Source organism: Lottia gigantea, assembly GCF_000327385.1.
Source record: "Lottia gigantea unplaced genomic scaffold LOTGIsca_3, whole genome shotgun sequence".
Lineage (NCBI taxonomy): Eukaryota > Metazoa > Mollusca > Gastropoda > Lottiidae > Lottia > Lottia gigantea.
Genome location: NW_008708986.1, coordinates 785,593 through 798,246, shown reverse-complemented (window position 1 = coordinate 798,246; position 12,654 = coordinate 785,593). Strand labels below are relative to the sequence as shown.

General features: G+C 35.9%; 2 protein-coding genes across 2 annotated transcripts; both read right to left on the bottom strand.

The window, feature by feature from the left end:
* Window positions 1–1,379: 1,379 nt before the first annotated feature.
* LOTGIDRAFT_153151 (hypothetical protein) lies at window positions 1,380–2,093 on the bottom strand (the record flags this gene model as incomplete). Its single annotated transcript, XM_009057082.1, has 2 exons — window positions 1,380–1,648; window positions 1,811–2,093. 2 exons carry the CDS (start codon window positions 2,091–2,093, stop codon window positions 1,380–1,382), a joined length of 552 nt encoding a protein of 183 aa, XP_009055330.1.
* A 7,433-nt stretch (window positions 2,094–9,526) lies between these two features.
* On the bottom strand, window positions 9,527–10,258 carry LOTGIDRAFT_153150 (hypothetical protein; the record flags this gene model as incomplete). Its single annotated transcript, XM_009057081.1, has 1 exon — window positions 9,527–10,258. One exon carries the CDS (start codon window positions 10,256–10,258, stop codon window positions 9,527–9,529), a length of 732 nt encoding a protein of 243 aa, XP_009055329.1.
* Between the last annotated feature and the right edge of the window lie 2,396 nt (window positions 10,259–12,654).

Below are 12,654 nucleotides of genomic sequence, written 5' to 3'. Positions count from 1 at the left end.
TAGATACTAGTAAATTTAAACAACATTTCAATATCATTATTAAATTTGGAAGCAGTTCTTGGTAAAGCATACCGACAGCACTGCAAATATCTTGAAATGAAAAATGAAAAATCTTGATAGGCATTACTACATAATCTTTTGTACTGTCTATATTCTATTACAGAAGAATTACTGTCAAAATCCAAATTCTTGGCAAAATTATCCGCTAATAGCAAAATGTCCTCATGACCATATTTGATATCTTTACTATGTTTAATAATGTTTGATGGCACTAAGACTGACATGCTATTAACATAATCCACTTTAACAAACCTTGACTTCAAGTTGTCAACTATATTTTCAACATAATTTTTTGTTAACTTAGTTAATATGTCTTTTTGGTTGGGTAAATTTTTCAATATTGATTACAATTTTCAATTTCATCATCATTCTCAAACCCATCAAACCCATCAAGATTTTCATTGACATTTCCTTTCTTTTGATTGGCATTCAGATTCTGGCTGTTGGTATAAATAGTCTTGGTCATTATTAACTATGAAATCATCCAGCTTAGATACAAAAACCGCTTCAGAATGAATCAAGTCCTCTAGGCCATCCACTGTCATTTGAACTGCTGGTTTAATTTTACTAAAATCAAGTTTTGACGTTTGAAATATCTTGGATAATTTCCCCTAAAAATGGCAAAATATCCATCAGTAAGTGTGTTATTGCTATGAATTTACATTGGGACACATCTTTATACAACGATTTTGCATTTGAACTTACTTCAGATTCAACAGATAATGACATGACCAATGCTGGTTAAGTCCTCTAGATAAGAGTAACACCCCTTTCTAAACTCAACCACCTAACTGCATGAAACTGTGCATATATCAAATGGGGTAAATTGAGCACATCTTGAAATTGTCTCATCCTATTGCAGCTTAGAGATGAACTACTAAAAAAAACTAAAAATGTCTTTAACAATTATGGCATAATTTCCAAGCTGGGGAATGGAACTGGCTGCTTCACACAAGCAGCCAAGGCTCACCTATGAGCAGAGCAGTGAACACCAAGAAGTGCAGATGAAAGTTCTCTCAATTTTGTCACAACTCCATTTTTTCTTCCAGTCATGACACTAGCACCGTTGTTTCTATTCTCACTAAATTTATCAGGTCTAATTTATTCCTTTTTAAGTTCCATCTGAATTTGGTTGACAATGATATCTGCATCGGCACTAGCCTCAGTAATTTCAATATTTAATAATAAAAAATGTCCTAATTTAGTCAAATATTGTATATAAACCAACAGTCTCTTGCTGTTTGACAAATCTGTACTTTCATCAACAACTAATGAGTAATAAACAGAATTTTTCACTTTCTCCATGCACTCAGACAAAATTACACTTGAAATAGCACTTTGAAATTCTGTGACACTTTGGTGACTTGTATATGATGAAAACTCGTTTCTATGGTGTTCAAACATATGTAACAATTCTGGTAGGCAAATTCACTCTTAGGTAGTTCCCTTTTGGCAAGATGATATGCAATAATATAGAAGTTACCAAGCATGTTCTGTTCTTCAGCATCTAATTGTTTAGCTACAATGGTCTGGAATGGTCGAAGATCTTTCAATTTACTCCTAGTGACAGCTGTTAAATGGGCTTGAGCTGAAAGACATTAAGAAATACAATTATAACACTTGGCCATCTTCACCTTAAAATAAGTCAATCAAAAGATCTAACGATCAAAAGTTATAAATAGAACAATTTATATAATTTTAAATTGGTTGAAATAATGTTAAATTAATAATGACTACTTAAAATACTTACAGGCAGCATGTCTTGCATGGTTTGTAGTTTTAGATGGTATTTCATGTTCCCTGGCATATGCTGTATCATTCTTAGCTTCCCTACATACTTTACAAAACCATTTGGATTTATCTGTATCCAAAACGTACCAGTTAAAGGCCGTTTGAGAAAGCTCTTTACTAAACTTCCTTTTCTTGGGTGAACTATGACTAGGGCTAGACTGATTCGTATCGTTTACCAATATTTCCAATGGACGTTTCGAACTAGTCTTAAGAGAGGGTGAGAGCCAACTTTGTAATGACATATTGCTAAATCAAAATGGATACTAGTTGGATCAAAAAGACGATGTTTTATAAATGAGTGTCCGCTCAAAGAAAGTTGTTTCCTCATACAATGATTTGACCAGACCATATTTACGAGTAGAATCACTCAAAAGTAGATTAATCTTTTATCAATGGTGTCAAAAGTTATCAACCAAAGTGCGAAAAGCAGTTATTTTACAATATTCCTTTTCAAACAACAAGCTTTCTCCATCCTTTGTTTATTATCTTCGGGAATTGATAAAAAGATATAATATGGCCATAAAATGATATTTATTCAATGAATGGGTGGTTGGTAGTCAATAAAAGTTTCAGTAATTAAAAGTTAAAAAATGGCATCAAATGCTTGAGAGGGATTCCATTGGTTAAAATTAAAGACGTGATTATTTAACAAAAATAATTTGTATACGGCCTTCGCATACTATTAGAGACTTGATAACCGTTGGCTAAACTATGAATAGCCAAAGTAAATAGAAGACAATCATGCTGTCCTGCCTTTCGAGACCGAATTTCTGAATTAAGCCGAATTGAAATCGCAACGAATAAAATATAAGGTGACTTTTTGAACCATACGGCGACTTTTTCGTCCATGTCGCCCCGTAGCTTGTGCCCTGTGTCAAGGGATAATTATTATCTTGCCTTATGCAAAAATCAAACTCTGAACCTTTAGATAAGGGAGTAAGTGGCCAGCTCACTAAGCCACTAGTCTTTGGAGCTCTTGACAGCAGATCAACTAGTCTACATTCTAAAAAGAGCTACTAACATTGGAAATAGAGTGTCACTGAACATTAGACTTAATTGTAGCACATGTTCTTTTGTATTAATGTCTGGATATTTAGATAAATTTAAAAATATCATCAACTTGAAAATGAGTTCATGCCTTGAGGTATCAAATTTCTGAGTAAAAACACTTTTTCAAGATCTAATAAAAGTATGGAAAAGATGCTGTTATGGCTGTTCAGAGACAATCATCTGCTTCATAACACCCGGAGCAATGTTGATTCTGTAAATTGGTTGAAATAACATCTCTATAACAGATACATATCCAGACAACATTACATATCTCTGAGTAAGCAAACTGGCTTGTAAAACAAATATTACATGGTGATTCTCAATAGACTGGATAGCAAGGAATTAATTCTCTATCTACCAGTTCATCAAATGACTAGCTGAGATTGTGTAATCAAAGTCTACAGAAAGTAAACAAGACTTTCCCCAATCACCCGTCACATTCGGACAATACTCTGTAATCAATGAGAAGGACAGAATGGCGATGATTCCGAGTCAATGGTCACGAACCTCTATTCATCCCAAGGTACTGATTTCCTTTCCAGATTATAATTAAATAACATTCTCAATTCACTACAAATTGTAGACAAATTTCACGTTAAAAGTGCCCTTGTAAGGAAAAATCCTGAGAAAAATTAAGAAGAATCTAGAAAATTTTGACTATTTGGCATGTGGTGTAATTTTATCCCAAGGATAGTAAGGCTCTCTGTTAATGAACTTATACCTTCCACTCAAGTCTTGAACCTCTTGTAAGTTATGGGTGTGGATATTCCTTAGTCTTGAATGTTGTATGTGTAACTTTGTGTGTATGTGCTTTATATTTTTTTTAATGAATTTATCTTAATAAATGTTTTAAATTTGAACCAATTCGCTTAAAATCTCTTAAGATCACCATCAACATCTTAATTGAAACCCTGAACTTCTGATGAGCATTACTGAAGAGTCTAGTGGCTCTTCCTCCTTCTGTCTATCTATCTATTCATGAATGAATGAAGTAAATAAATATGAAGAAAGGGAATATATTTACAGTAGAAGAAATTGTGACAGGCCAGGAACAGCCTTTAGATATTCCTTCATACAACAATAAAGACAAATCATCAGTATCAATATATTTAGTTTGTCTTGTAGAAAGGAGTTAATTTGGATTCTAAAAATAAGAGTTTTCTGTTATTGAGGCTGAATTTCTTTAAAAAAACATGCATTATGCAAGTGACTAAACTAATAATGTTAGAATGCAAAAAAACACAGTGTTAAATTCTGTCTAGTTTATCAATGACTTTTCAAACAAAACAATCCAGAAATGAACCAAAAGTTCAATTTTTTAAGTGTATGCAATTCTGTTTGAAGGGAAGACATTCAAGATACATTCCATGTTGTAAGTCTTATTCTAGACCAGATCTTCCTAAAACAACATGGTGAGTATAATTGTGATTTTGGGACACATCTAAAGAGGGATTAGATGCGGTCAACTAGGATTTGAAGTAGCTCGACTTTCAGGACTGCGTCCAAGGTAGGAGAACCTTAAGGGAGGTGTACAGCTTTTAGGACCATGTCCTAGGTAGTGGAACCAATTGCTAACCAGCAATAGTTGATGTTACTTACTTCAAAGATCAAGGTCAGGAGGTCTAACTGACCATCTCTAGATACCAAGACCTGCAGCTTGTTGACTTTGCTCCTATGCCTCTTTTGGGCTTTACTTATTTTTGTTATTTTATGATCCTTATAGACAGTCTGAGATATCGTAGACTAAGACCTAGTCCACATATCTGCCTGGTTTAATCTCAACCAGAATCTATTTTCTTCCCTTCAGTGATCAATGATCAAATAAGGGTTTGAATACACTGTTGATGGATGTTAATATCCAGAACAAAATTTCAGCCACTATCAAGTTCTTTATCCTGGTCATTGATAATCTACACAAAAGAGTAACAGAATGAACAATATTCACAGTAAGGAACCAAAAATCAACTAAAGCTAAAATCAAACAGTTCTAAAAGTATAAATCCTTAGAAAAATTCAGCACAATTGCTAAAAACTCCATATTAAAAATCAAGCAAACTGAAATCTACAAGACAAACTAAAGATATTGATATCAAGGATTTATCTTTATCAATGTTATATGTTGGAAATTGATGAAAAAGTTCTGGTGCATCTCAACATCTTCAATTGTTAATATACCCTCTCCTGTCCATTTCAAACTTCTCATTTATGAAAAATACAGACTGAATTCGGTAGAGATGAATGACTTAATAATAAAGCCAGCCTATGTTTTAAAGGAAGAAGCACTAACATAATATATTATACATTAAATTTATGAAATAATCAAATATATTGGTATGTTTGTATTTGTATATGTTTTGCCATTTGTATTTTTATTTGTGTCAGCACATGAAGCTGCTGATTCATCAGACTACATAATCTTTTCACTAGACTGGCGCCCAGCAACAATATCATCTATAGAAGAGCAATGTGGAAGCACTTTGGAAAAAACCTTATATGCACCTATGAAGGATCTCAGTGCAGATGTTGCACTGGTCTCCGTTCAGATTTGGTATTTGAAGAATGGACCTGTGGGAAATGAATGAAACTAGTAAGCTGATTTCAATTGTGGTTTATTCAAAGGAAGTACGCTGATGAAAAAGGAAAGATAACTGTCAACTTCCGGTTTCAATAAAGTATTGCTTCCCTTGAATAATTGCTTCCCTTGAATAAAGGCTTCAAGTGTATCAAATTTTAACTTTTTCAATTTCCGGTCTTGATAGACTTCTGATGGGCCTTGCTGAAGGGTCGGTTAGCATCTGAATTGAGAGCTTAGAGCTCAGATCATTGTTGTCTGAAGAAATGGCCTTGGAGGCATAGTTCTGGCCAATGACAAATCTCTTTTGCTACACTTTAATTTCCTCAATATGCACAACAAATTCAGTATGAACAAATTCAGCTGTTTGATGTTCATTTAAGCTAATGAAGTTTCACAAAATGGTCAAAATATATTAAAGATTAAAAGTATTGAAATATGAGTCTACATATATCTAAATAATAACACTAGCCCTTAACTCATATTCCAGTTGGGCTTAACAAATACTAAATTATGCCTTAACAAATACTAAATAACACATAAAACTAAGTAACAAATATGAAAATAACAAAACCTGTAAGAATATACGGTAAAGGAAAAGAAAAATAATTCAAGGAGGCCAGATGGGGAGGCGGAGGGTTATAAAGAAAAGTATAACCAAAAGCACATTGCAAGATGGCGGGTGCAGAATAAAAGTTTCTGCACACGGTTCCTGAATGCTGAGGTAACCACAAGTTCAAGAAACGAGTTCTGATTGGCTATGACGCAAATTATATTACCTTCATTAATATTCATTTGCGTCCCCTCCAACTCCCTTAACACAATGAGAAGAAATGGTTGGTGTGAAGATCTTTTATTAAAGATTAAAAGTATTGAAATATGAGTCTACATATATATAAATAATAACACTAGCCCTTAACTCATATTCCAGTTGAGCTTAACAAGTACTAAATTATGCCAAACACTCTGATAGGAGTCAAGCCCAACACAGGACACATCACACCAACAATTTCTTGGAATAGCATAACAAGAAATACAAACTAAAAACAAAAACAGACAAGCCACGTTCTACAAAGCTAGCAAAACACAAAAAGGAAAGTAAAGTTGCATTATGACAGCCACGTTCTACAACGCTAGCGAAGCACAAAAAGGCAACTGCATCATGACAGGGAGAAGTTAAAGAGACATTGAAGGGATACAAATATAAGATTTTAGAGCATTGCTATGCCACCTGCCCATCACACATATAGCATCCTCAGAATGCCCCTTTAGAAACGCTGAAGTTGCTGCTCCAATCCGGAAAGAGTGTAACTTGTAAAGTGTAGGATTAAGGCCAAGGTAAGAAATCAAGGTTTTTAATTTCAAATTGACAAAATTATATGTGATTGGCAAGCCATCAATAAATTGAAACAAAGGGCCAGATGAGTGCGGGTAGGCTTGTAAATAAGACAATAAGAGACAAGGTGCACAATAAGCAGGTGAGACATGGCAAGTACATGGTATGAGTAATTTCATGGGTGTGGTTGACTTCTTGTGCTTAAAATTCATTAACGAAATTTCTATAGATGATAGTTTATTTGAAAAAAAGAGAAAATGAACATTTTGAGTTTGGACAAGGTTTTTTGAACTGAGATTGGATTTCATCACTAACTCGCCTAAGCGAAAGAACCCAGCAAAAGCCAAAGAAAACAAAGCACGTAATAAAATTTGGTGAAAAGTTAACAAAAAAACTTTAGGGATTGCTCGCAATAATTGATGCAAGATAGTTACAGTAATAGGAAGTCTGGAATCAGGAGAAACATGGAAACGATTAACACCCTTAAGCGAGGTTTTAATTAGGAAATTACTAGTAAGAGCTGGATAGCCAGAAGTTTGTTGGACATATGCAAGCACTGAAGCATGCGAGGCAATGGTGCTAGCAGCATAGCCTGACTCAAAAAGAAAGGCCAAAAAATTTATAATTATTGAATTTGGAATCGGAAATAGGGGCCTAAGTTGTTGATTTTGACAAAAAGTTATAAACCTTGACCAAGCTCGAGAGTAAGATAATTTGGAACTAGGAGACAGAGCTGCTCAAATTAACTGAACAGCTGTGTTACTTAAATGTACATCAGGGTTTGATCCAGCATTTGTGGGTTTACATCTAGCCAAGGTGCCCACTGGCGGGCTTCCTGAAAATCAAAACAGGCAAAACAATCAGCAACAAGATTCGACTTGCCTGGAATGTGTTTGGCACGAACAATTTATTAAATTTAATGGAAGCAAGAACGAGTCGTCTAAGTAATTTCATAATATCGGAGCTTCGAGAAGTAGTAGAGTTTATAACATAAGCAACACAAAGGTTATCCGTAAGTAATAGAACGCGGTGGTTCTCGAGCAAATGACCCCAGGTTTCGAGAGCTAAAACTATTGGAAAAAGTTCAAGGATATTTATACTGTACTTGAGAAATTCTGTGGGCCAAGAACCAAAAAACCACCTCGAACCAAACACTGCTGCAAAACCCTTGGACAAAGCTGCATCAGTATACAATTTAATAAAATCAGAGCCAACCCATGAATCATTGAGAAACATACACCTGCCGTTGAATTGTTGCATAAAAATTTTCCAAATACGGAGATCCAATTTGACTGAGTTAGATAGTCGAATATGATGGTTTTTATGAGGAACATTTATCGATAAATCATATAAGCGTCTGAGAAAGGTGCGGCCCGGGACAACTACTAAGGTTGCAAATCTTAATAGACCTAGTACAGATTGTAACTCGCGCAGAGTAATCCGACTCTTTAGCAAAATCCAGTCCAAGGCTGAATTAATTTTGTCCAATTTCTCTGAAGGTAAGCGACTAACCATAACCAAGTCCATAAAGGTTTGCAAGGTGTTGGCACAGTGTGTGGAATCAGCAGGGCCAACAAAGAAGAAGTCATCAATCATGTGACTCATATTAGCATTATACTTTGTTACCATAACCCATTGAATTGCAGAGACGCTCGAAGAGCTGACAGCTCATACTGAGCCCCATAGGCAAGCACATGTCTGCAAAGTAAACCAAGTGGTCATTAAATGGAATTGTAAAACCCAAAAGTTCATAATCTAGCGGGTGGATTGGAACAAGCCGATAGGCGTCCTTAATGTCAGCTTTGGCCATCAAGGCACCCCTACCAGCCTGTTTGACCAACGTGATGACATCGTCAATCGAATCATAAGAGACTGTTGTAAACTGTTCTTCAATACCGTCATTAACAGAAGTTCCCTCAGGAAAGGACAATTCATGTATCAGTCTGAAAGCACCAGGTTCCTGCCTGGGTATTACTCCCAAGGGAGAACAGCGCAAGTTAGGGAAAGGGGGGTGTAAAAAGGGACCCATCACTCCATTCTCACTTAATTCTGCATTAACTTTTTTAAAGAGTGTGGACAAGCTTGAAAACCAAGATGAATAGTTTCGAGACACAGCAAAATGTCTTGTCCCAGAAAAAGGGATTCTGAAACCTTGCCTGAATGCATTATATAAAAATAACCGCTCCGCCTCCAGATATCCATCCAAAACTTCAAACAAGTTATTTTGATTTATTGGGGTTGGAACTTGTAGGGGCTGGAGCGACTGTTTTACCAAAAGAATATTTGGATGTATTTGGCAGAGTATTTGAGGAGGTAGTTGGCGGAGGTGTTGTGGTCGGAGGTAATGTGGCCACAGAAGCCATTGGTGGCAGAGTAGTACCTTGGTTTAATCCACCAAAGGGGGTCTGAATAGCATTAAATGGAGATGTAGGACTTTGGTTCGACTGCTGAGTCAGACGATTCACTTTTCTAGCTTTTGCATGGCATTGTGGAAACGCATGAGAGGCATAACCGCACCTTGAACAAATATGTCGGAAATTGCAATTTGGCCTTTTGCAGCCCTCAGAGCTGTTAAATCCAAAACAAAGATTGTTAGAAGGATTTCTAACAGGACGACTAGATTGAGTCTGTGTTACTTTAGTCAAATGATGGCCATAAAGCGTAGTCGCACGTAGCCAAAAGTCGGGATGAATCTGATTCCATGGGTGTGGCGATGATTAGCGAAATAAGCGGAACTGTATATCATAAAAATTGAAAGCCTTAACCCCATAAACCCGCGCAAGCTCAGCTATTAAATTGTTATACACAAGTAATGAAGAGGCCAAAGATGGATTCTGTTGAACCACAACGTCCATAAATATGGCAAACGCCTGTTGCCATTGATCAAATGACAATTGTTTAGATTTTTGTGAAGAAGTTATCTTAAGAACTGGATTTTCATCTGATTCCGAAAAATTAAGAGATAGCTGAGCCGGGGCAGATCCAGGGAGCAGGGCAGAAAACTCAACGAACTTGTCCTGCCAAATTTCCTGCTTGATTTTTTCAGGCAGATGTCGTGATAAAGAAACAGAATTACTTAGATGAACTGTTTGTGAACTGGAAGTGTCCTGCACTGTTTGTGAACTTGAAGTGCCCTGCACACCAAATAATGACGAAGCATTCACAGAGAAGACTGAATCGTTGATGTATGATGCAGCAGGTGTAGATGCTGTTGTGACTGTAGGCAGAGTTGTTTTGCTGGTAGATGGACCAGCATCACTGGTGGACTGATTGGTGCTACTACTAGTATTTACAGACTGAGCAGGAGGGTTGACCACCAGGCCTCGATCGATCATTTTCTTCAAAAGGATTTCGCACATCCGATCTTCTGCCGTCGTCATAGGGAGACTCTTCTTGGCAGGTCTGACGTCTGCACAATCATTATCGTCGTTCTGGCGTTTGGAAGACATCCTGAAACACAAAACAGTGAATAAGGTTAGCTGAACGAACAGCTATATCAATATTGCCCAATGCCCATGAGGGCCTACTGAAAACATTACTGCCCATGAGGGCGTATTGAAACATTAATTGCTCATTGCCCATGAGGGCCTACTGAAAGCATTACTGCTCATGAGGGCCTACTGAAAACATTACTGCCCATGAGGGCCAATATACTGAAACAAATTGCCCATGAGGGGTTAGATAAACAGCCTATGAGGACTTACAACTGTACCAAATTAAGGCTTTAGCCTATATAAACTGGACTTTAAAAGCTTAAAACACAGTAGGTAAGCATAATAACAAAAACAAAAAAACAAAAATTAAAAATAAACACAATAAAATCTTTACCTACATTCGATACTAAACGACAAATAGGGCCTATATAAAGCAATAAAAACTTGAAACACTTGAGAAACTGTATCTCAAAAATCACCTGTAATAACAAAAGTGAAAAAACCTACCCAACAATACTTCCGCATGCCTCTGAGTATAGCATCCCTTAAACTCTTCAGTAGACGATAATTGCCGTTTGGACTTGAAAGGTGCACACCATCGGGTGCATACAAATAGGTGGCAGGTTGATAAAGGCCAGAGCGATGCCGCCAAAATTGAATAAAAGGTAAATGTACACATCGACATTCCAATTCCATCGAAACATTGAGAATGCGGTCTTGGGAACCATTGTATGGCTCCACCTGGCGGGGAAGAAGTTGGCTTATTATGACACTTCTCAAAGACCATTGTCGTAAAAATTGCTTCCGCAAACCCAATTATGTGATCGGCCAGTATTGATGAATCCAAATGAGGATTATCCAAGTCATTCGAACCGAAATGCAGGATGACTAAATCCATATTTTCAAAGCGGGATCTAGCAGCAGAAAGCCTGTCAAATAGATCATTTATAACACATAACCCGCCATTTCCCCAACAAGAAACACGACACAAACGCACATCCAAATCAAAATTGGCATGGTTAAATTCGCGCATATATTGAGCTAAACGTTTAATATACGACGACCCGTACACTGCAACATACACAGGGTGATAGGGTTGGAGACCATTTTTAGATCAAAGAATCACCCGCCATGACGTGTTTTGATTCGAGAGTAACATGATGTGACACCTTCCGTTGAAAAAGTGCACGTTTTACCAAACTAAAAATACTTCAGAAAGAAAAGCGTCGGAAAATGAAGCACGAAATAAAGTGTAACAATTATCAACACTGTCATCCAATAAAATGAGCATAAAGTAATGTTATAAAGAAAAGTATAACCAAAAGCACATTGCAAGATGGCTGGTGCAGAATAAAAGTTTCTGCACACGGTTCCCGAATGCTGAGGTAACCACAAGTTCAAGAAACGAGTTCTGATTGGCTATGACGCAAATCATATTACCTTCATTAATATTCATTTCTGACCGCGTATTTGATACACTCTACCTAATAGAAACATCTCACTCTGCAAGACTTGGCATTGAAATTCATCCTGACATCTGACAGCAAAGCTTCCAAAATGTCATGTGTCCTTTGAGGTGAAAATATATTTTCACATAAAACTTGGTCTGATTAAATTTGTCAGAAATTTTAATAGTTCCACAGACAGTCTATATAGAATTATATATGAATAAATAATGAAATTTCATTATCAAAATTAGTTTTGAGCCACCTTTTTATAAAATTGTCTCGATTTTTTTTAGAAAAAAAAAATTATATTGTCTAGCTTTTGAAATGATGTGAATGTCTAAAAGGAATTCTGACTCATAATTTCAATTTTCATTTTTCAGCAGAGCATACCCTACATTTATCATTGTGATACTTGTTAATTAGTTAGCAGTACTCGTTAACCTTAGGGTTTGATCATGGCATAGTTGATGCTCAAGGTTCAAATATACCATAGTTCCTCGTTTTTTAAAGTTCAGAGTTATAATTTATCTTGAAATTGAGATCATTTTGTTTTATAATGAATTTAAATTCAAATGGGACTAAATCATTAGTTCAATTTGATGTAAGTTCAGATTTCTTGGAACTGTAAAGAAACTATCCCATTTATTAGGACAATACAGTGGAGACTGCTCATTTTAGAACCCTCAATAGTTAAACAAAGAAAAAGTAGGCAAGCCTACATTCTAGCAAACTTTTCCTTACAGCATGGTCTTTCCCAATTTCAATAGCTCAATCCTGAGAAAAATAATAGATAGTAAAACTTTTATTTCATTATTTCAAATTAAATAATGTTTATATGATTTTGGTAATCTTTACACAAAAAATCTTATCATCCCAATAAAACATTTCACAAATCCGTTCAACCTTCTCTCAATATGTATTCACATGAATGACAATATTAAAGGTTTCAACAGTATATCACCA